The sequence below is a fragment of the Tyto alba genome, unplaced genomic scaffold, assembly GCF_018691265.1.
Source record: "Tyto alba isolate M040663 unplaced genomic scaffold, T.alba_DEE_v4.0 Super-Scaffold_20, whole genome shotgun sequence".
Classification (NCBI taxonomy): domain Eukaryota; kingdom Metazoa; phylum Chordata; class Aves; order Strigiformes; family Tytonidae; genus Tyto; species Tyto alba.
In genome coordinates, this window is record NW_024881283.1 from 6098759 (window position 1) to 6119072 (window position 20314).

Below are 20314 nucleotides of genomic sequence, written 5' to 3' on the forward strand. Positions count from 1 at the left end.
CTGCAGTCCAAGGCACTGCTGCAAGAAGATACCCAGCATCTCCAGATCAGTGACAGTGCAGAAATGAGTATCATGCTGCCAAAAAATCATCTTTCCAGGGGATGACAGTCCTAAATACAAGCACTAAGTACACACAAAATCAACTGCCTAGTCCTTTGCTTTGATTCCTGACTTCCCAGACTGTTCCCAATCCCTGAAAAGCCCAACATCTCCAAAATATTCGTAAAATCATAGAACAGTTTCAGTTGGAAGGGACCTCAAGGATCACCCAGTCCCACCCCCCCTGCCCCGGGCAGGGCCCCCTTCCCCCAGCCCAGGGGGCTCCCAGCCCCGTCCAACCTGGCCTTGAACCCTTCCAGGGAGGGGGCAGCCACAGCTGCTCTGGGCACCCTGGGCCAGCGCCTCACCCCCCGCACAGGGAGGAATTTCTGCTTTACATCTAATTTAAAGCTACCGTCTTTCGGTTTAAAACCATCCCCCCTCATCCTACCCCCACCCCCTGATCCAGAGTCCCTCCCCACCTCTCCTGTCCCCCCTTTAAGCCCTGGGAGGCCACTCGAAGGTCCCCCCGGAGCCTTCTCTTCTCCAGGCTGAACCCCCCCAACTCTCTCAGCCCGGCCCCCCAGGGGAGCTGCTCCAGCCCCCCCAGCATCTCCGTGGCCTCCTCTGGCCCCGCTCGAGCAGCTCCGTGTCCTTCTGCTGTTGGGGGCCCCCGAGCTGGCCCCAGCACTGCAGGGGGGTCTCCCCAGAGCGGAGCAGAGGGGGACAATCCCCTCCCTGGCCCTGCTGCCCCCCCTGCTCTGGCTGCAGCCCAGGACACGGGTGGGTTCTGGGCTGCGAGCGCACGGGGCTGCCTCACGGGCAGTTTTCCCCCCACCAACCCCCCCAGCCCCTCTCCTTGGGGCTGCTCTCCAGCCACCCCTCGCCCAGCCGGGGTTTGTGCTGGGGATTGCCCCGACCCACGGGCAGGACCTTGCCCTTGGCCTTGTTGAACCCCAGGAGGTTTGCACAGTCCCCCCTCTCCAGCCTGCCCCGGTCCCTCTGGATGCCATCCCTGCCCCCAGCGTGTCCCCCCACCACACAGCTCGGGGTCGTGGCTGAACTTGCTGAGGGTGCAGCCACCCCACTGGCCCTGTCACTGACAAAGATGTTGAAAAACGCCGGGCCCAACCCTGACCCCTGAGGAACGGCGCTCGTCACTTGGACAGCAAGCCAATACTGTTCAACAAAGGAAGCCCCTGGGTGTACCTACAGACATAATAAGCTATTTAGTTCTCCTGATGTTGGTTTTTATGGCCATTCCACTAAAAATATACCTAGTCACGTAAAATCATTTCTTTGACATAGTCTCATATTCCTAAATGCTGCAGCAAGGGTCACATTGTGTAACCTAACCCAGCCAATACTAGGTTATTAGTGCCCATCCAGCTAGTCAAAGACACTAGAAAACTTGGGTGTTAAAAAAGAAACTGCAATTTTAAGTAACTCCTTAGTAAGAACTCCTGTTTCACTGAAAAGATAACTGCATCTCATCTACTTTTATAAAACATTTATAGAATAAAGTATCCATGTGGCCAAAAACATACAAGATGGAGGCGCAAAAAAGAACCTGATTTTTCAGAGACTGAAATTATATTTTAAGAAAAACTCCTAGACACCACATCTTGCTGAAAATCCACCCTAACACCCATACCACCACTGCCGTCTCCATTACCCCCCCATGCTCTTCAGTACAGCAGTTCATTTCTGCGAGCCAGACATTGTGCTATCCTTTCAGAAGGACAACCGGTGCCATGTCTTGGTGTATTTATGCCACAGAAGCAGTGACAGCCACCAGAGAGGTTGTACAGGGGTACGGTGAGATGGCAGGGACAGTCAGGATTAGGAGGATGCCAGGTGTGCAAAGCTGTCGCGGTGGTACCTGACTCCTTCGGGACCGGCTCTAGTTCTCTCATCATCACCATTTTTTCTTCCTTCTCCTCTTCAATAGGGCTTATCTCAACATTGCCAAGAGCACGTTTGGCTAAAAAAGTTATGAATGTGTTAAAATGCCACCTCAAAGATGAAGTAGCAAAGGCAATACTGCCATCAGTAAATCTGCACGGTCACCTCTCCTGCTTCTCTCACAGTGCTTCAGAGCATCAAGACATGCAGGAAAAGTAACAGATACCAAGCTTTTCCTTTGCCACTCAACGATGTTCTGTGCTGTCCAGAACTGTGTTATTTTAGTTACATTTTCTTGATTAACTACCTTTGACTATTTTGACACATAACAATTTAAACACAGTAAAAAGCACTGCTCCAAAATATAAGATATAAAATATCAAACATCATCGCCCTGGCCAAGAAAATGGTCCCTACTGGGAACAAAAGTGTCAAGAGGAGGAAAAAGTGCAGGAGGTCAATAAGAAGAGGCAGCTGCAGCAGGAGACCCCTGGATGTGCTCAGGTCTGACACTGGCTGCTGCCCATCCTATGGAATATCCTGAAGTCTAAGCGCAGGGGCTGGTTTAGTATTTTTCATAATATTCAAGAAAACAGGTGAAGTTCCGAGTTACCTCCCTCCATGGCTTCCATCTCTTCATCCTGCAATGACTAACTAACTCTGCCTTTAATTACTATTAGGGTGGAGCTGTCTGCTGCAGTGAAATTGCTCTGAAAAAATAAAACCCAACTAGGGAAGAAGCAGGCTTCCTAGCAAAGAAAAAATCCAGCAGAATGTAGGTGACCTCCAGCAGTCCCAGAGCACACAACCTGATTTTCAGGCACCGCACGTTCCTACAGCTCAGGGGAATGAACCTTAGGAGAAGGGACAGTAACAGAGGAGCGTTAAGAGGCCACTGCACACTCATTTCAACACACAGGCACACAGCCAAGCCACGGCACAGCACCTCCTCGTCTCGACCAGAGGCACACCCCGATAAAGCAGCATCCGTGTATTGCAGCGCACTTGCAAAGCTGAGTGTGATTTTAATGGCAAGGAACACCACCACAAACAGTGCAACCTCTGTCCTACAGCACTGCATCACTTCAACCCAGCAGGTCACAGCCCGGGCGGCCGGGGCAGCCACGCCGGTGGCAAACACTGCTGCGGCTGTACCTGACCGCGGCTGCAGCGGCTCCGGTAACTTTGGCTTGGCAATGGGAACCTTAACCACCTCTACCTTCTCCTCCTCCTCTTCCTCCTCTGCAATGGGTTTCATTTCAAAAGCTTCAAGAGCGTGTTTGGCTAGAAAAAGGTTTGCATGCATTAATAAAGTGGTTGGAGAGCCACATGGACACACAACGGTTGCCACAGCAGAGGAAAGAGCGAGAGGAGATCCCTCTCCATGGCAGCAGCTGAGAACAGCGAGGAGGTTTTTAAAAGAGGCAGCTTAACAGTAATTTTCCACCACACAATTGTGGATCAGTCTTTCTAGTGCTGCCAGGCCCAACAGTGTATTGGATGAGAAGGGTAAAAACACAAGCGAGCTCTGCAGGCTTCTTGCCCAGCAGGGATAGATGGGGACACTCAAACGGCTCTTGAGTTTGGTACTAGGACTGGCTTTGCCTGACAAAGTCAGGGGAGATGCAGGTGCTGGCTGGTAAAATCCAGGAAAAACATACCCAGGCACTTCTAGATAACAACCCGTATAAAAACTAGCAGCTTTAAAGAAACTGAGTACTTGAGTGATCAACTTCAAATCTAAAAATTAAGAACATACAGCCATTTACTCTGGTGTCTTAAATTCTCCACCTTCTGTTTTTACAGCATCAGGCTTTCACTGCCAGGCAATGCTGAGTAGCGAGAACTCGAGGCAAGACAGGGGTGGGGAGACAGTCTGTTGCACTACTTCACAAAAACTTGATCTAGATTTGATACTAGAAAAACAGTGATGTCAAAAGCATGCTGTAAAAAAATCAGGGTGGAAGAAGGGAAGTGGAGCAGTACACAATGCATTTGCATACAAATTATCTCCAGCTCTAATGCACCACAGGCATTCGCTATTTAAGTGATGAAGACTGCAAATATTTGACAACACTGCTGCTGTGATATGCTTAGCAGTATTCAAATATGCTGTTGTACCTATACACCTCTTAAAGGCATTAATATTTATTGACTTTACCTATCTTAAGAGAAATATAAGCTCCATGTGGCAAAATAAGTGGCATTTCTCAAGCCCCCCAAAAAACGCAGAGTAGGCTTTAAAAATGGCAAGCAGGTCCCAGGATGAAGAATTTCAGAAACTTTACAAGAAGTTTCAAGATCGAACTTTAAAATTTTCTAATCCACATTTACAAAACCACTCAAATTTAGTGAGGAGACAGTTCTCAAGTGCCAGCACATCCTAAACTTTTCCCCACCTCCCAACAAGAATTACAGTCTAACGAGGTGCAAGGCGGAAATTTAACCAGTCTCCCAGAGCCAGGGCTCTGCTGGGCTGTCTCTCCTCTGACTGCAAAACTCTTCTTGCAAAGAAACGAAAAAAGAAAGCTGCCAGATTTGGTGAAACTTTGAGTTGCCAGGAACAAGCATGTAAAGGATAGGAAAGGCGCTGCAGAAGAGTTGTAGCCACCACCACAGCTATACCTGGCTTCTCTCGGATCTGATCCATGGGTTTTGGTTCGGGAACCTCAACCACCACCACCTCCTCCTGCTTCTCTTCCTCTACGGCTCTGAACTCAACTTTTTGAGTCGCACGTTTCGCTGAAGAAATGGGGCACATGTTAACAACTGCCCACACGGCAGATGGGAAAGGCTGCGGACTTCAACGGGCACAGAAGCATTACATTCACAGGCTGCTCTTTTCCAAGCTCTGACATTCATGTGAGGGATTGCAGCGGGGATTTCGCTACTCATACAGGGTCTTAACAGTCTACAGGGCATGGCCAAGGAGCAACCAACAGCACAGGTCCCCTTGTCTCCATGCAGCGTGCCTGGGTAACCTTGCATGCCCAGACTGCAGGCAAGCAGGCATTTTGCTTTGCTGTGGTACGGAGCTCAAACCAAGCAGCGCTTCCCTCCTGGCTCTGAGGCATGAAGCCCAGGCTTGGGGTGTTGCTGAGCCCTGTAAAGCCACGCCAGGAGCAGGGGCAGCCTGGCTGCTGCTGGCCACAGGGCACTGGGGCAGACCTGCTCCCTCCCAGCTCGCAGCACAACCTCGGGGCTCACAGCAACGTTGTTCCCGCTCCATCAGGTGTCCTTGGTGCAAAGCAATTCTCCCCTTTTCCTGGATCCTGATTTTATAAGCATCCCATGATCCACATCAAGGGGAATAAACTTAGGCACTCCCCCTTCCATGCCTCACCTACTCTAGCCTGCTGCTATCTGGCTCTTAAAAACGTCAGGGATGAGCCCACCTGATCAATATGCCACAAACCAACATTAGCACTGCTTTAACAGGCACCGAAAAAGTTTCAAACAGTTGTGACAAAGAATCTCCCCCTCAAGGAAAACTATGTAATTTAAGAAAGTACGTTAAACAAAACAAATACTAGAATAGCTTAATTCCTGATTCGCTAGAAGGAAAATGTGTTGAGATTGAATGAGGAAGTATCTTTACAACCAGAACTTTGCCATAAGCCTTCAGCACCCACCTACATCCTTTTCATGTCAGTCAGTTCTTGCTAGTACTACTATCAGTTTGCATTTTATATCCAGGTCTCTGTATTAAAGTGAGATGTTCTTTTTTTTTTTTTTTTTTTTTTTTTTTTTAAGCAGAGAATTTAGGTGGTATTTAAGGAGTATTCCAGCATTCTGCTGAATCCAGCCACGGAGAGGGAGGAGGCACCAGACACTCACCTCCATCGAGGCTCCTGGAGGCTCGCTTACTTGCCGTCCGCTCGAACTGGGGAGCGGGTCGGTCGATCAAGGCACTCGCCTGCCTTGTCTGCGCCTGCGTCCGGCCGCTGTAGCGGAACTTGGAGCCCAGCGCTAGGAACCTGCTCTTCGGGATGGCCTCGGTGGAAGTCAGCCTGAAAACCACACGCACAATTTAAAAACCATACCTCCAGTTATAGGAAGCAGCAGGTAAAGAGAAATTAAAATACAAATTAAAGAAGTCTCTTGCATACATCTGATTAACAAAACAACATGCACTAACAATAAGCCCCACATCTACGTAAGCTGCAAGACCTCTGTCTTATGTACCTTAGGAAGCAAAAGCTGCCTAGATATTTATTGCAATTTAAACAACTTAATGTCTCTGCAAGCATTTGACTCGATTTTTTTGTGAAACCTTAAGGAACACTGAAGGAGGGCTCATTTTCAGCAGCTAACCTAAACCATTAGCTATTCAAGGTGAACCTACCGTCTAGCAAACCCACCTGAAAAATGTGTGATGTTCAACACATACTTTCCACAGCTTCTTTGCTGCCCGGTAACTTGGCAGCTTGAACCCAATTGTACTTTCATACTGTTCTTGCTGTGGAAAATAGAAGTTATTTAGGTATAGCAAGAAATAAATGCAGCAGGAGTCCAGTCCCCAGCCCATCGACCTGTTCTGCTGTGGCACAAACTGCTGGTGTAGCCCAAGAGCAGCTGAACTCACTTCACAATGTGCAGAACGAGCTCAGATCTGAGAAAAGACAGGGCTTGGCCACAAGCCTGGGCATCTCTCAGGATGCACCAGGATTTGCAGAGGAGCATGCCATGGATTTTGCAGCTATTCAGACTCATTTACACCCCTGTCATACACCCAGCTGGAGCGGGGGGCTGAAAATTGACCTCCCTGCAAAGCTGCATCATGGCAGATCAAAACAGGAGGAGGAAGAAGAGGAGGAATGAGGCAGACCCCCACTGTAGCCTCTCTCCCCACTGTTTCCAGCAACCAGGCTGCTCCAGGGATATCCCTGTTCACAGGAGGCAGCATCAGGGCAGCCACTCCCTGCCTGCTGCAGTCTAAGTGAAAAGGTATGTGTCTGTACTTTCTTTTTTTTTTTTTTTTCCTAATGAAAGTGAGACAAAGAGCCTTTGTCTTTCCCCATTTCCAAAAAAGGAGTTAGTCCTCTCCCAGTTTCAACTGTGAACTTCCCACCAGTTTCCTCTGGATGCTGGGAATACCGTATGGTGCCAGGAGGTGGTGCTGGATGACACGTTTAAACTGTCATCTGCTGGTTTATAGCTTCAGCAAGGTCAGCAGGGCTCTACCTGAACTTAATACCAAGCCAAGACCAGAAACCCTCTGATGCTCATTCAGAGAAAAGCTTGCTCCCTTCCCCAACTTTGTTTTAGTGAAGTATACACGTTGGTGATAACTAAAAGGCAATTAAAGATGACATGAGCACAAAGAAGTCTGAACATACTTCCCCTGGCCGAATCTTTATAAAGAAGCTGCTGCGTTTGTAGGAAATCTTCAGGACTTTGGGCCAAGGGAAGCGGTTGATTCTCAGTTTATCTTTGTAAACAAGAAGGCCACTGGAACAGACTCCCAGAGTGATATCCACTCCTTCCAAGTCCTGGGAAAGCAGATGAGGATTTAAGCAGTGTCAGAGTTACAAGTTTCAGGTCAATATCTGCCTTCCAAGTTACCCCTTTGGTCTTCCCCCAAATTCATCTCCCCACCACTCAGACTTCAGACTCCAGCTCCCTATGCAGCCAGGGCCAGGCTAGCTTTTCCTTCATGTTTCTCCTTACAAGCTCCTCCCTTCTGCTCATCTCTCCTGTGATGGTGTTTGCTCAAAGGGCAGGTCTAGAGTCTATCCTGCATTTCCCTGAGCGGTCTGGCTCACCTTGCAGGATCAGAGACTTATTCCAAGTTCCTCAGATCAAGGGCTTGTCTGTATCAGTAGTTCTGCAAAGCTTCCTGTATTATATAAATAATAAGCAATTTGGAAGAAACACTTCTCTGACAACACTTGCAACAGCGCTGGAGGCATTTCTGTTGTGTGTCTATTTCTGTACCAGTAACCAGCTTACTTCCTATATCTTTCAAAAGGAGCTTCCTGAAATAGGTAAACATGCTCCCGCAAGTGAAGGATAATCAAATTGCAAAATCTACAGGCAGGTGCATAACACGTGCTGATTCTCACCTTGGCTTGGTGAAGGTCAACTCCATACATAGACAGCTTTTTTGCATTCTCAAGAAACTCCAGGTCTGCTTGGGCTGGAGTCATGGATCTGGGGAAAGAGAGAAAGGGCCTGGTACTCCCCTAACTGTTGCTTTTAGCATGGGACAGATCAGACTTCACAAACCATTTACCCATTAGATTTTCTTTTGCTTTCAATACAAACAAATCTGTACCTAGGTGATGAATTATTAAATTACTCTGAATACACGAATTTGTGCTTTGAGACATCCTCATAAAACGGATGCACCTTATGTTTGTGGAGTTGTACAGACACTGGAGAAGAAAGCAAGGAAGTACAGTGAGGGGTACAAAACTTGATTCAGTAGAAGAAACACCAATTCAGCCGAAGGCAGAGGGTGACAGATCCTCCCAGACCTCCTGCCTCCAGACCTCCCCAAACCCAGCTATTGTTCTCCAAACCAAACACAAGGACAACAGCTGAGACCTGTCGGCAGCGAATCCTGCTGGGGCAGACCAGATGAATGAGACGTTTTCTGGGAACAGATGGTACCCTGTCTGCAGGAGGGGCAACACAACACAACTTTGCTTTACAGAAACACCCTGATAATGGAGGCTATTATCAACATTATTGAAGTGCCCATGTTAATAAGTTTCTGGTGTACAAGGTACATCTAACAGCTCTGTTGGGAGAGTATTCAGCTGTATACATTTCATTTTGTTCCCTGCTTTGATGTCTTCCTTACTGAGCGCTTGCATACATCTTGTGTGCGGTGAAAATAAAGGTTTTAGTGGTGGGAGACAGAGCAGGCAAAGGCAACTGTAAGGATAATCCTCTAGGAAAGACCCAGGAGCAGTCATCATCTCCAACACGTGCCTTGTGCTTTGCAAATAAAGAGGTGGAGCATGGTTTAGAGAATTTTCCCACTGCAAACCCTCTGACAGTTTAATGTTCACAGAATACAGATCAGAAATTAAATGGGTACACGTTGCTCCCTCGTGCACGCACGAGCAGGTTAAATATAACTACATCCTATATTTTGAAGTATCCTTCTAATGAAGCCATGAATAATTCAGCAAGGTGATCTGCCACTTCTAGCACAGCTAACGGCCTTTGACTTCAAGTCACAAAGCTTGTCAGCGGCCTAATACTTACTTTCCCTCATTTCCTCTCCTCTCAGTGCAAATGGAGGAGAATCAATTTAGAGTATTGATTTGCAGGGTTGAGCGAGGTGTTAATTGTAGCGTTGGTCACAGCTGGGGGCACACGTCCACCCTTCCCTACTGCACTTGGGTTATTAGTTCCCATCTGCCTGCAAGAAGATCTTGTCTTTGCCCTGTTCTGGTTATTAGTGCATCAGCCAACAGCCTTTCACAGGTCAAGGGTCTGCTGGTTGAAGGCCTCAGTATCACCAAGTGGTTTTATGGGCTTTCCCCCCCCACCCCCTCCAAAGTCCAAAGGTGACTCTGGGAGGGTGCAGAAGCTGCCAGCTGGCTGCTCTCCACACTGGCCCTTTGCACTGCCGAGCACACAGCTCCACACAGCTTCTGCAAGCCAAGCACTCAAAAGCATCTATGAAAATAAACTCAAAATAAGATGAGGATTACTGTCACCCTTGAATCTGGTACCAGGGGGACTCCCAAGTGTCCTTCCAAGTGTTGTGGCTGCGCTGGGAAACACAAGGAAGAGAGCCTAACTGCAGCATCATCCGGAATACTTCCACATAAGAAAGTGCTACTCATTAAATGTGACAACAGAAAACCTCAAACAGGCTGCAGGCTACAGTACATACACAAAGAGACAAGATCTGGTCCAACCAGACTGCAATCCAAAAACTACATAAATTCCAAAGCAAGTATTTAAAAAAAAAAAAAAAAAAAAAAAAAAAAGAGAAAGGGCAAGGTTAAAAAAAGCAAGCTTTGTATTTTCACATGAAATAAACCCCACTTTGACAACTATCCTATTGAAAAAGAGCTTATGTTAATAAACAATTGCAAGACTTTGCACCTGCTTTCTGAAAACACAGTTTCTTCTTCACACAGGAAAAAAGAATTGCAGCTTCTAGGAATGTTTTGTTATAAAGTATTAGATCTTTTTTAAAAAGCTGATGTTCTCAGTAGCTGAAAATTCACACCTTACTGCTAAATCTTCTGCTGCAAACATCAAAAAATTGGTGCAGCAGGAAACCAAAAGCATACAACAGAAGTTGGGAAAATATCAGAAAGCCCCATTATTTCAGGCTGCTGTGCACAAATAAGCCCTCCAGCTACCACATCTTACCTGTATGTTTTATGAAGCTCCACAACCTTCTCTTCAAGCTCTTTTGTCTGGTTTGGGGCCAATTTAAATTCATTGATGTAATCCGGGCTGTGTAGATCAGGATCATAGTCTCCCAACTCAGACTGGACTGTGTATGAACCCAGCAGAGCCAAAGTTGCAAAGGAACAGGGCAGCCGCCCTGTAATGATGTCTTGTCTAAGCTGAAGACACAAGTAATACCTGGGGGGTTGGGGGGGAGAAAATACTATTTACAGAGAGCATAGAGAAACTTAAGAAACTCAAGGATTAAACAGAATCTCATTTTTTATGCCACTGATGAATGCAACATGATGTTTGTTTCTAATGTCTACCTGTATTTTTACTTATGGGTTAATATTCCCATGGTAAACAGAGTGGAGGACAGGAGGACTTAAGGTTACCTCCACTCTGCAAAGCGAGTACAGGACACTTATGATCAGAAAAATATTTCTTTTAAACAAAAAATTACTTTCCTATACTCATGTCAGGATTATAAATGACACTGCTTTACACAGTGGAGAGCAGAAGCATCCCACACATCCACTAAAAACAAACAAAAAAATCCCCTCCAAACCGTTAAGACATCTGATCTCCTTGCTGAAGGACGGAAAAATACCCAAATATTTAAAATTTCTATTCAATATTCACTGCTTTGCTGAGAGAGCTCCCTGGCTGGCAGCAAGATTCCCAGGTAATTCACCTGGTTATGTCCTCTGTCAGCTGCGCAGGATCCGGTGGATAAAACTTGACATTGAAGGTAAAATCCCAGGGGCCTCCTGCAGTTACAAAGGAGAGGTTGAGAAAAATAAACACACCAGAACATCTTTGTGATAGTCATTCGTTACAAAAAAAGCTGAGAATATCCACTCTGATCTTCAAAATGCAGCCAGCAGATCATAATACTGATTTTAATACTGCCCGCTCGCACAGCTAGCTGCTGCTTAGCAGACAGTATGATATGATTTCATTTACAGGAGCTAAGATACAAGCAGGGCAGGCAAATACACACGAATAATCCACATCTTGTGGACAAAATACAATTCATTGGTAAGAGCCTAAATTACGTATTTTCTTCATTGATTGGAAAGAAGGATTCATGAAGAGAGGTCAGACGTGTGCTATAAGTTAATGAATTAGTATTGTTTTATCACTCAACCCCATTTTCAAATTTCTCTTCAAGAGCAGATGTGCTAATTCACTCAGCAGCCTAATGCACTGTGGTCGGGTGGTCAGACCACAGGTTAAACTCAGCACAAGCATCAATCTCTGGATGAACCCAGCAAGCAGAGACAGAAGGAGCTTTACAAGTCCAGGCCTAAATGCTTTAAATACAGGTTGCTGCAAATCTTGTACAGCACCATTACAGGCATTAAGTGGGGCAAGAATCCACATAATCACACGTAGAACTGGTAGTATTTGTGGTATGAACAGTCTAGATGACACAGTTGAAGGGGTTACTCTCTCTTTCTTGAAAATAATCACATTTATGCACAGAAAATAGTCCTGAGTGACCCATTAAGCACTCAAAGTAATTTTCATAGTTACATCTGCCCCCTGCTGTGCCCTTTCACACTAGTTCAAAATAATATTTATTTCAGAAAGAGAAGATACCCCTGCGCTTAATTTCCTCAGAGATTTATCTCAAACAGGAAAGAGGGGGGGGGCTAGCTAGCATTCATGGATTTATTTCTTATGCAACACCATAACTGGGATTAAACACAAGGCATGTTGTTTTCATTATACACAGTTCAAAACAAGCTATTCCAAAAAGACATTTTAGGTAGCAGAGGTTAGCTAAACCAACCCACACTGGTGTACACATACTCATATAAACATTCAACGTATATTCAAGAAAAATCTAATAATTTGCCATTTAACTCATCTCGAGGGATCAGATTCTCTCGCAGGTTGCTCATTACACTTGTGAGCTGAATTTCACCTGCGCAGCACAGCCAGAGCAGCTCATGCCCTTTACACACAACCTGCTATCGATTCAAAGAGAAGTTGGTAACAGCAGGATCTTTGCGTGCTCCGCAGCCCTGCGGCATTTCCACCCTAATCTGTACTTAATGACATGCTTTGTTCTGCGTCCCCCACCAAAAGCATATGTAAAACAGTATTTTACTTTCATAAAACAGTATTTTACTTTTGAAGCAGACTTGCTCCTGAGAGAAAACAAAAGCCTCTAAAATATATTTAACTTTGACACTGCCCTCATCTTGAACTAATTTAGTGCTAGCAGACCTTAAAATACAACTCCGGATAGCATCTGGTATTTGCCCTGATACTACTCGAGCCATTTATCATTCCAGTACCCTTATTTGGATACCAAAACAGCCTCAGAGTCCGTAACACTTTGCCACAGCATAAAATTTTGCTCAGGCTCTCCCAGCCTCCTTTGAGATTTAAACAGTTCCCACCAACACCTATTTTCCCGTTCCCCAACAGGGAGCAGATCTCCCATTTCAGCATCACACAGTAGCAAGGACAGCCTGGGTTTGCATGGGGCAAACACAACCCAAACTATGTTTTCCCAAGGAAATCACATTTTCTCCTAAATCTAGAACCTCACTAAGTACTTAAGAAGAGGAGAAATGATGCACAGACTGCTCAAGCTTGTGCTGATCCCTGCCAGACACCCTCACTTGAACTCTCACCCATCATTGGGCCCCCCGGATCATCCGCCAGAGTCATGCTTATTTAGGGAAGGGGGGAGAAACCACACACACCCACATGATAAATTCGATCTACTTACCATGAACCTGTTTTTTTATTTCTTTGGCGGGATCCAGCCATGTCTGTAAGAGGATAAAAACATTCAGTTTAACAGATGTTCCAGGAACACCACAGAAAACTGCAAATTGCTAAAAATACAGCAAAAAGACAACATTTGACATGAACACAGCCGTGGAAACTGGAGACAGTGCATTTTTCACAACTTTTACTCCAGTGCATGGTGCTGGTGGGCGCAATTCCAACCCTTCACCTACCAGGTACTCACAGGGGAGGCACAAGGAGCAGGAATAAAAAATAAAATCAGTATATTAGGGCTGCAAGCATGTAGCAGTAGGTAACACTGCAGCTACATCCAGCTACAAGGAGCACTTCTGCAACACTTTTTTTTTTCCTCTAGAACCTTTAATAATAGACAAATAGGATGTCTTCATTCATTTTAGGCACCCTATCTCCAATATCTACCCTACTCAGAACAAAGATCATCAAGACTTTCTATTATTAACTATAGTTTTTATCAGCCTAATCACCGAAATACAAGTGAAAACCTCCAATTGCTGGGGAAGGCTGGAATCTTTTACAGAAGCGTGACAAACTTATGTCTTTTAAGTATGACTCAAGTTTCTAGTAATTATCTCAGCTACAAATTTAGAAATATATCCTTCCCCCCCCACACTCTGTAATTTGGGGTTTTGTGGGATGGTGGTGCAACATAAGCCTCAAAAAAGAACTCCTGCTTTTGCCAGTTTGGTGTGAGCAACAACTGGCACGTCAAGTCTGAGCCTTTCCCTTTGCAGAGGTCAGGGTCTGCCCCGCTGAAGGGGACGGCGCGGTGCTAGCAGCCTTCCTGGAGAGGCTACATTAAACCACCTTCTTCATTTTCTCATGTCCTGAGCAGGATTTGGACATCCAGGTCTCCCAAGGTGAAGGAATTAACTCATTGAATCCCCCAAGCTAATCTGTCTTGGCCAGAAGGACACGTAACTTCATGGCAGGGAGACAGCGATACTTACATTTAATCTGATCTTTTTATATGCTTGCCCCTCTAACCTATAAAACTAGGGGTACAAAGTCCATTTGAAAGGTAGACATGCCCCTTGTTGTCATTTTAGAGCCACCGTTTTAAGCAGAACATCTCTACATCTACGCTGGTGCCACTGCAGTGATAACAGCTGGGTTTTGAGCAGCCAAGCCTGGGGTGCAGTCACACATCCTCGGCACTGGCCCTGCCTGATCCAGCAGACAATGACAGGTACAGCAATTAACGGCACTTCTATCCACACTGCCATGAATCAGTGGGAAACAATCCTCCCTTTCAGAGCAGCATGAGCATCAAGCTCCTTCTGTGCTTACCAGCTGCTCAACCCACTGTCGCAATCTCCTATTCCCACTGTCACCCTCTGCTATTCCCATGTGGGAAAACGCCCATCCCCAAGAAGGTTTATTTCCTAAATATCAAGGTGGAAAATGCCACATACAACCCTTCCCTGTCCAGGAATACACACGTGCACCTCCACCTGCTCCACACTGCTGCGGGTAAGGTGCAGAACTCATCCATTGGTTTCCCATTAACATCATTTCTACCTGTGAACCAGCAACATGGTGTCAGGTCTTGTTTGAAGTTACAGCAGGAGAGAGATGGAGCTTCAGATTTCAAAGTTCAATGAAACATAACCAGAAAGATTAAAAAAAAAAACCAACAAACAAACCAACTTAAAAATGGTGTTTTCCCCCATCAGAGCAAACCAGACTTTCACCAAGCAGCTTACTCTGCACTGGAGTTAAACCCATGAAAAGTGGCTTTACTCTTCTCAGCTCCCAGCTCTGGGACACAAATCTGACAAAACTATCTGTTTTCAGTCCCTACGGTTAAAAAGCTGCACAACCTCTTAGCCCTTGTCAGCTGAGGGGGAAGGAGGTACATGCTTTTGCATTCGGAAGAATTGATGCCAGCACGCTTGGACATGAGAAGAGTCCTGGGGGTCTGGGAAATGCAACAGTGAGCACAAGTGTGAGAGGCTGAGCTGCAAACTCTTTTTGCTCTTAACTGGATCTAAAAGCACACCTATCCCTCCCTCTGCAAGCACAAAAAACTCCTAGAGTAAAAAAATCCGGGCTATATACATGGAAACAAATTTCACATACAAGAAAATAACAAGACACCAGAGACAGCAAAACAAACCGAAGACAGAGCTCTGTCTGCTTCAGATAGTGATGGGATGTTATTTTGCCTGTGTATTAAAAATTCACACTTGCAATTATTAAGTATAATGACAAATGTCTGTCAGCCATAGTAACCTGCCCATAAGCGACTGCTGTAGGTGAAGCACAGAACAGTCAGAATGTGGACCACTGTAACTGGTCTAAGGGATGTAAAAGTGGGCCCTTGATTTCAATTTAGCACACTTGCCTACTTTCATGAAACAGAGCTTGAGTAGTTGCATGAGTTAAAGCATAACCAAGGGTTTAAGAGGTAAGACACTGCTTGAGTCTAAACAAACAAAGACCTTCAACTGAAACCATGACTAGGAGTTTTGGTATGAAGAGTCACGTGTGTCCTTTCACAGGGTAAAGCCTCAATTCAAAACTGCTCTGCACGGCTCCAACCAAACCTTACAGAAAATGACACCAGTGCCAGGGCAGCCAGCTTTTAGTCCTGCTCACTTTGGGGAACACAGGCTCCAGGACTCTCAAGTCCACCTGCAGTGTGTCAACATTCAGGCTCATCTTCTACAGCCTAACCTAGCAGTAAACCTCTTCTTATAATCACAATAAAAAAAAACCTGCTGCTTTTCTAGATTGAAAAAAAAAAACCTTATCTTCCCCTAACTTCCTCAGCTATAGCTTTACAAATTAACAGCATCATTTTGCAGTAAACTAATATAATGAATTTTCTTCAGGTGAAGATACAAGTTCACATAGCTTTTTTACTAAAACCCAGACTCTTGTAGTCATTTATTCACAACTTCTGCCTCTGTGATGACCCTCTTAGTCCTTTTATAGGGAGAACACCAAAAGCAGTTTTAAGAAGAATTTATGTACCATCTCCTCCCTGGGGGAGATGGTCCTTCAAAAGAGCTGCACCCACCTGGGTGCAGAACAGCACACAACGGCAGCTGCTTACCCTGGAGGTTGGCGTGTCCCATATGGCCAAACCAAAGTAGTCTTCTTCCAGGAGATTGAGGTGGTCGCAGACTTTTTTAAGTAGATCCTGCCCCTTGGCGTGTTTCTGCAAATAGACAAAAGCAATTCCGTAAGAAGGACTGGGTTTTGCCTGCCCTTGTTCACAGGAGAGGCGAGAAAGGGAACATAATCAAACCACACTGTACACTGCCAAGAAGTCCTGAGTAGCTCAAAATCAGACCTCCTGCCTGTTTCTGAGCAAGTACCCCTTATAGGAAAGGCCATGAGGCATAAAATTTCAAACCAGAGAGGCAATGGGAACTGCAGCAAGTCTCTCAGCTACCACCAGCTCCGTGTCTGAAGCCCCCCCCGAGCTGAGCTTCTCAACACAATTCAATAAACACCGAAGATCTGTATGGATGTTCCCTCCCAAAGTACATCTTACTGGACTGGTATATCCCAGCTCCAGGCTGCCAGACAATCAGGCACTGATCAAAAGATGATCAATGCAGGGTATGAAACTGCTTCTACAACCCACTGCTACAGTGTCTCATTTTGGGGGCAACCTGACTTAGCAGGGTCACAAAAGAAACAGCAGCTCAGAACCAAAGACCATCATTTCCATGGCCTTTTCATCTACCCCATCTGCTGATGAAACCCAGCCTCTCCTGTTTTGCCTTATGCACCGAAAGCTGCTTAGCACACAACTTCCTGCCTCAAGAAATACACTGTGAATACACTTTGAGCATTTCTATTTCCTCTTTTTTTTTTATTTTTCAACCCCCTCAAATCCTGCAGAAGTGAACTGGCCCTAGGCACAGATAGCCTTTTAGTCCAAAAGCATGAAGGAAAACATCTCTGAGGCATACAACTATGGTAACCAGATGCAGCTCATTCTATTGGAGGCTCTACTAAAAAGAAATTGCAATTCCAGTGACGCAAAATCAGCTTTACTAATGCACTGCTTGTGCCTGCATCTCTCCTTTTAGTCGTATTTGCATGGCAATTGATCCAAGATCACAGCCTTGTTTTATTCCAGTCCTCCAGCTGTAAGGTCTTTAGTGCATACATTGTGACTCTGTAATATAGTGCATGTGTTAGCCTGGATATTTCTTAAGGAATCGGCACTTAAAGACATACAGGAATTAAAAACCTTCCATGGCCATCAATTGAAAAGGATGTCTGAAAGCACTTCTTGGATAAAGGCATTTGTGCTGGTCTTTGCCTACACCTGTGCAATTCCTTCCCAATTAAATGCTGGTCTTTGCCTACACTTTTGCAATTCCTTCCCGATTAAGTCTCAATAAATTCTCAAAATGATACAGTAGGATTATATCAGCGTTAAACTAAGGTTACTTGTCAAGTCAAGAGGGTCTCACCAACACAGCAGCCCCTCCTAATCCTCTCTGCAGTGCCCACCGCGACCCTCGGGACCTACAGAAAGAGACTTCTAACATCCTGCTCAAGTCAGGACCAACCACACCGCCAGCAGCTCTCCTGCCAACACTGTCCGCACAGCCTGCCAGTATTTGAAGGCACAGCTGCAGCAAACTCACGCACGGAGCCACTGCAGGCTGTCACCAGCATTTTGGGGAACAGCTTCTTTTTGGGGGCTGTGTACAAAATCCCCAGCAAAGGGGCAGGCGATCGGGGCAGTGACGCTCCGAGCTGATCCCAGGCAGTAACAGCAGCAACGCCGTCACACAAACAGCCAGCGCTGACCTACTTGCCCAGGATCACCCAAGGTAACTGCTTTCACAAGGAGCCCTGTGCCCAGATACCCTCTCCTGGCCCATTTAGCCAGAGGGACTGGGGAAAAACAACCTGAGGGGAATATGTTCTAATGGCGAGTACCAGATTATTAATATTCCGGACAAGCACTTCAATACTGAAATGGGCATTTTTGCTAGCTTTTTATTGCCCTGACAGCAAGGCAGCCCTGTGAGAGAATGCACAAAATAAAGCAGAAGAAAAGCTCTCAGATTAAGGGTTTTGCATGGCTGTAAATCAACATAATAATTTTAAATTGTTTACTGCAAATATATTTAACTGTAGGCAAAACACAGCATGTTTTTCTTTATATCCAAGCTCCAGGAGTTATGTTAGCCAGCAGCCAGATAGGTGAAGGAACCTTGGGTGAGCAGAAAAATCACAAATCAACCTGACAATTCGTTTTATTCAAAGGAAAGGAGCAGAAGATATTTACACAATCCCAGCCTAACACAAAAACCTTAATTCTAGTCTGGGATACAAAACGAGAGAGAAGATGAACAGCAAGTAAGATTTTTTTTTTTTTTAAACTGCCCTCCACCCTTACACAGCAAGGTACCCTGAAAATTGTAGAACAAATAAAAAAAAATTCCTAAGTACCCAGAGATTTTTACAACGCACAAAGTTGTTATAGCTTAGAGCAATACTGTTCTGCAGTAAAGCCTGTCATGTAATTCACTGGCAGCAAATTAGGCCGCTATTAAATTGTGTTTGTGGCGATTTTTTAAGGGGGAGGAAAAGGGAGAGGTAAAAAAGGCACAGCAGAAACAAACCCCAAGACTACTTACATCCACGGCGCACTCAAAAATGGTGTCATCCAGCAAGACGACTTTGCAGTACATGTTTCTGTGTCTTTTTACTGCTTTCTGGGCAGCTTTCAAATCCTTCTCTGCTTTGGTCTCCGGAGTCTCTTGTTTTGGCTCTGGCTTGGCACACTCTTCCTTCGCTTCCCCTCCTTCCTTGTCCCCGAGGTCTTTGCTCGCCGGCTCCTGGTCGTCCCTCCTCTCCTCCTGCGCAGGCTGAAACCCCCAAATCACCCAAGGTGCAATTTAGATGTGTCAAGCAAAAAAAACCTGACATGAAACAAGCACTGCATAGGTAGGGCTGGGATCTCACCCCAGAATTAGTATATCCGAGTTAAATGTGTAACCCAGGACCTGAAGCAGCAGCTTGGGTGAGAACTGTAATGATATTAATTTTTAAAGCCCTTCAAGTCATTCTCAAGTCTTCATTTAATAAAGGATGTAATAAAAAATAAAAAAGGGTTGATTAAAGAAATCAGGGCAGATTTCATCATGCAAATCTTCATGGTCTTAACAAAAATCACCTTCTGGACTAGTAAGTTTTTCCCCTCCTGGGCCAGACACCCAACACACCCACTGCACGGGCCTCCGCGCTCCCACTGCCACCCTGGGCGACGGGTTTTGCTCCAGTGCCACCAGCCCTCAGTATGGCAGCAGTGGCATTAAAAGGGGGGGGTCAGTGCTGAGATTTCATGGCCATCTGAGTTGATCAAGCAGCTCTCTGCCTCCAAAAAGGGAAGGCAGGCTTCACATCACTCTCCCTTTGCCTACTGAAGCACTTTGTAAGCCAGTTTAATTCACTAAAATAGGAGAAAGAGATGCAGTTTGCGGGCAGGAGGAGGAAGGAAGCTGTGTTTTTTTTCCCACTGCCATTTCAGCAAGTTAAAGGAGTTCACAGCAGGCTCTGACAAGTGCTGGAAGTGGCTTGATGCAGCAGGAGCACGCAGCCGTGGCAGAGGAAGAGCAAAACCCTGTCTTTTCAGCCCATCGCATCTCATGAAATCACACCCAGGCACAACTGCACGGAGGTATTTAAAAACTAAATAATGTCCGCAAGCTGCTGACTTCTGTTCCAGCAGGGCCGGGACAATTAGGAGCAGGGAATCAGTCAAAGCTCGTAATGCCCATCGGTCAGCATTTATCAAACAGGCAGCACCTCGCAAATGCTTTCACAGCAAAAATATCTGCCGAGTGTCACAGTTCAAAAAGCCACTGACATTGATCTAAAATAAGAACTAAAAAAAAAAGGCACAAATGCTTCATTTGAAATGAACAGTCCATGGTGAAGGAAGGCTGTGGGTGCACACTCACATGCACTCAGAAGCAGCAAATCACAGTTAAGCATGCATTTCCTCTTGAAGATGTGATTTCAGGGTTGAAATTGCATGAAAATTTCCAGCTCCTCCCCATTCTGCTAATTCCAACTTTTAGAGGTACAAAACACAATCAGAGATCATCACATGACTTTCACAGGCTCAGAAATTTGGGTAAAGAAAGAAAAAAGTGTTACCTACTACCTTTTCTACAACTTCGTAATTTTAAGGAGGTGGATTTACAATTACTGCCTACAGTTAGCAATG

General features: G+C 45.6%; 1 protein-coding gene across 27 annotated transcripts in view; it reads right to left on the reverse strand.

The window, feature by feature from the left end:
• Window positions 1-20314, reverse strand: part of EPB41 (erythrocyte membrane protein band 4.1) — a 96801-nt gene that overhangs the window by 30104 nt on the left and 46383 nt on the right. For 14 of the 27 annotated variants that reach the window (XM_042793579.1, XM_033002104.2, XM_042793572.1 and 11 more), the window contains 12 exons: window positions 18720-18950; window positions 16163-16267; window positions 13061-13103; window positions 11006-11081; window positions 10288-10506; window positions 8010-8097; window positions 7284-7436; window positions 6306-6403; window positions 5782-5954; window positions 4570-4686; window positions 3100-3228; window positions 1922-2023 (listed from right to left, as the gene is read on the reverse strand). In XM_042793579.1, the coding sequence (XP_042649513.1) occupies window positions 1922-2023; window positions 3100-3228; window positions 4570-4686; window positions 5782-5954; window positions 6306-6403; window positions 7284-7436; window positions 8010-8097; window positions 10288-10506; window positions 11006-11081; window positions 13061-13103; window positions 16163-16267; window positions 18720-18773 (1357 nt within the window). In that variant the 5' untranslated portion in view covers window positions 18774-18950. The remainder of the gene's footprint in view (window positions 1-1921; window positions 2024-3099; window positions 3229-4569; window positions 4687-5781; window positions 5955-6305; window positions 6404-7283; window positions 7437-8009; window positions 8098-10287; window positions 10507-11005; window positions 11082-13060; window positions 13104-16162; window positions 16268-18719; window positions 18951-20314) is intronic. The other 13 variants (XM_033002121.2, XM_033002119.2, XM_033002118.2 and 10 more) reach the window with 5 other exon arrangements.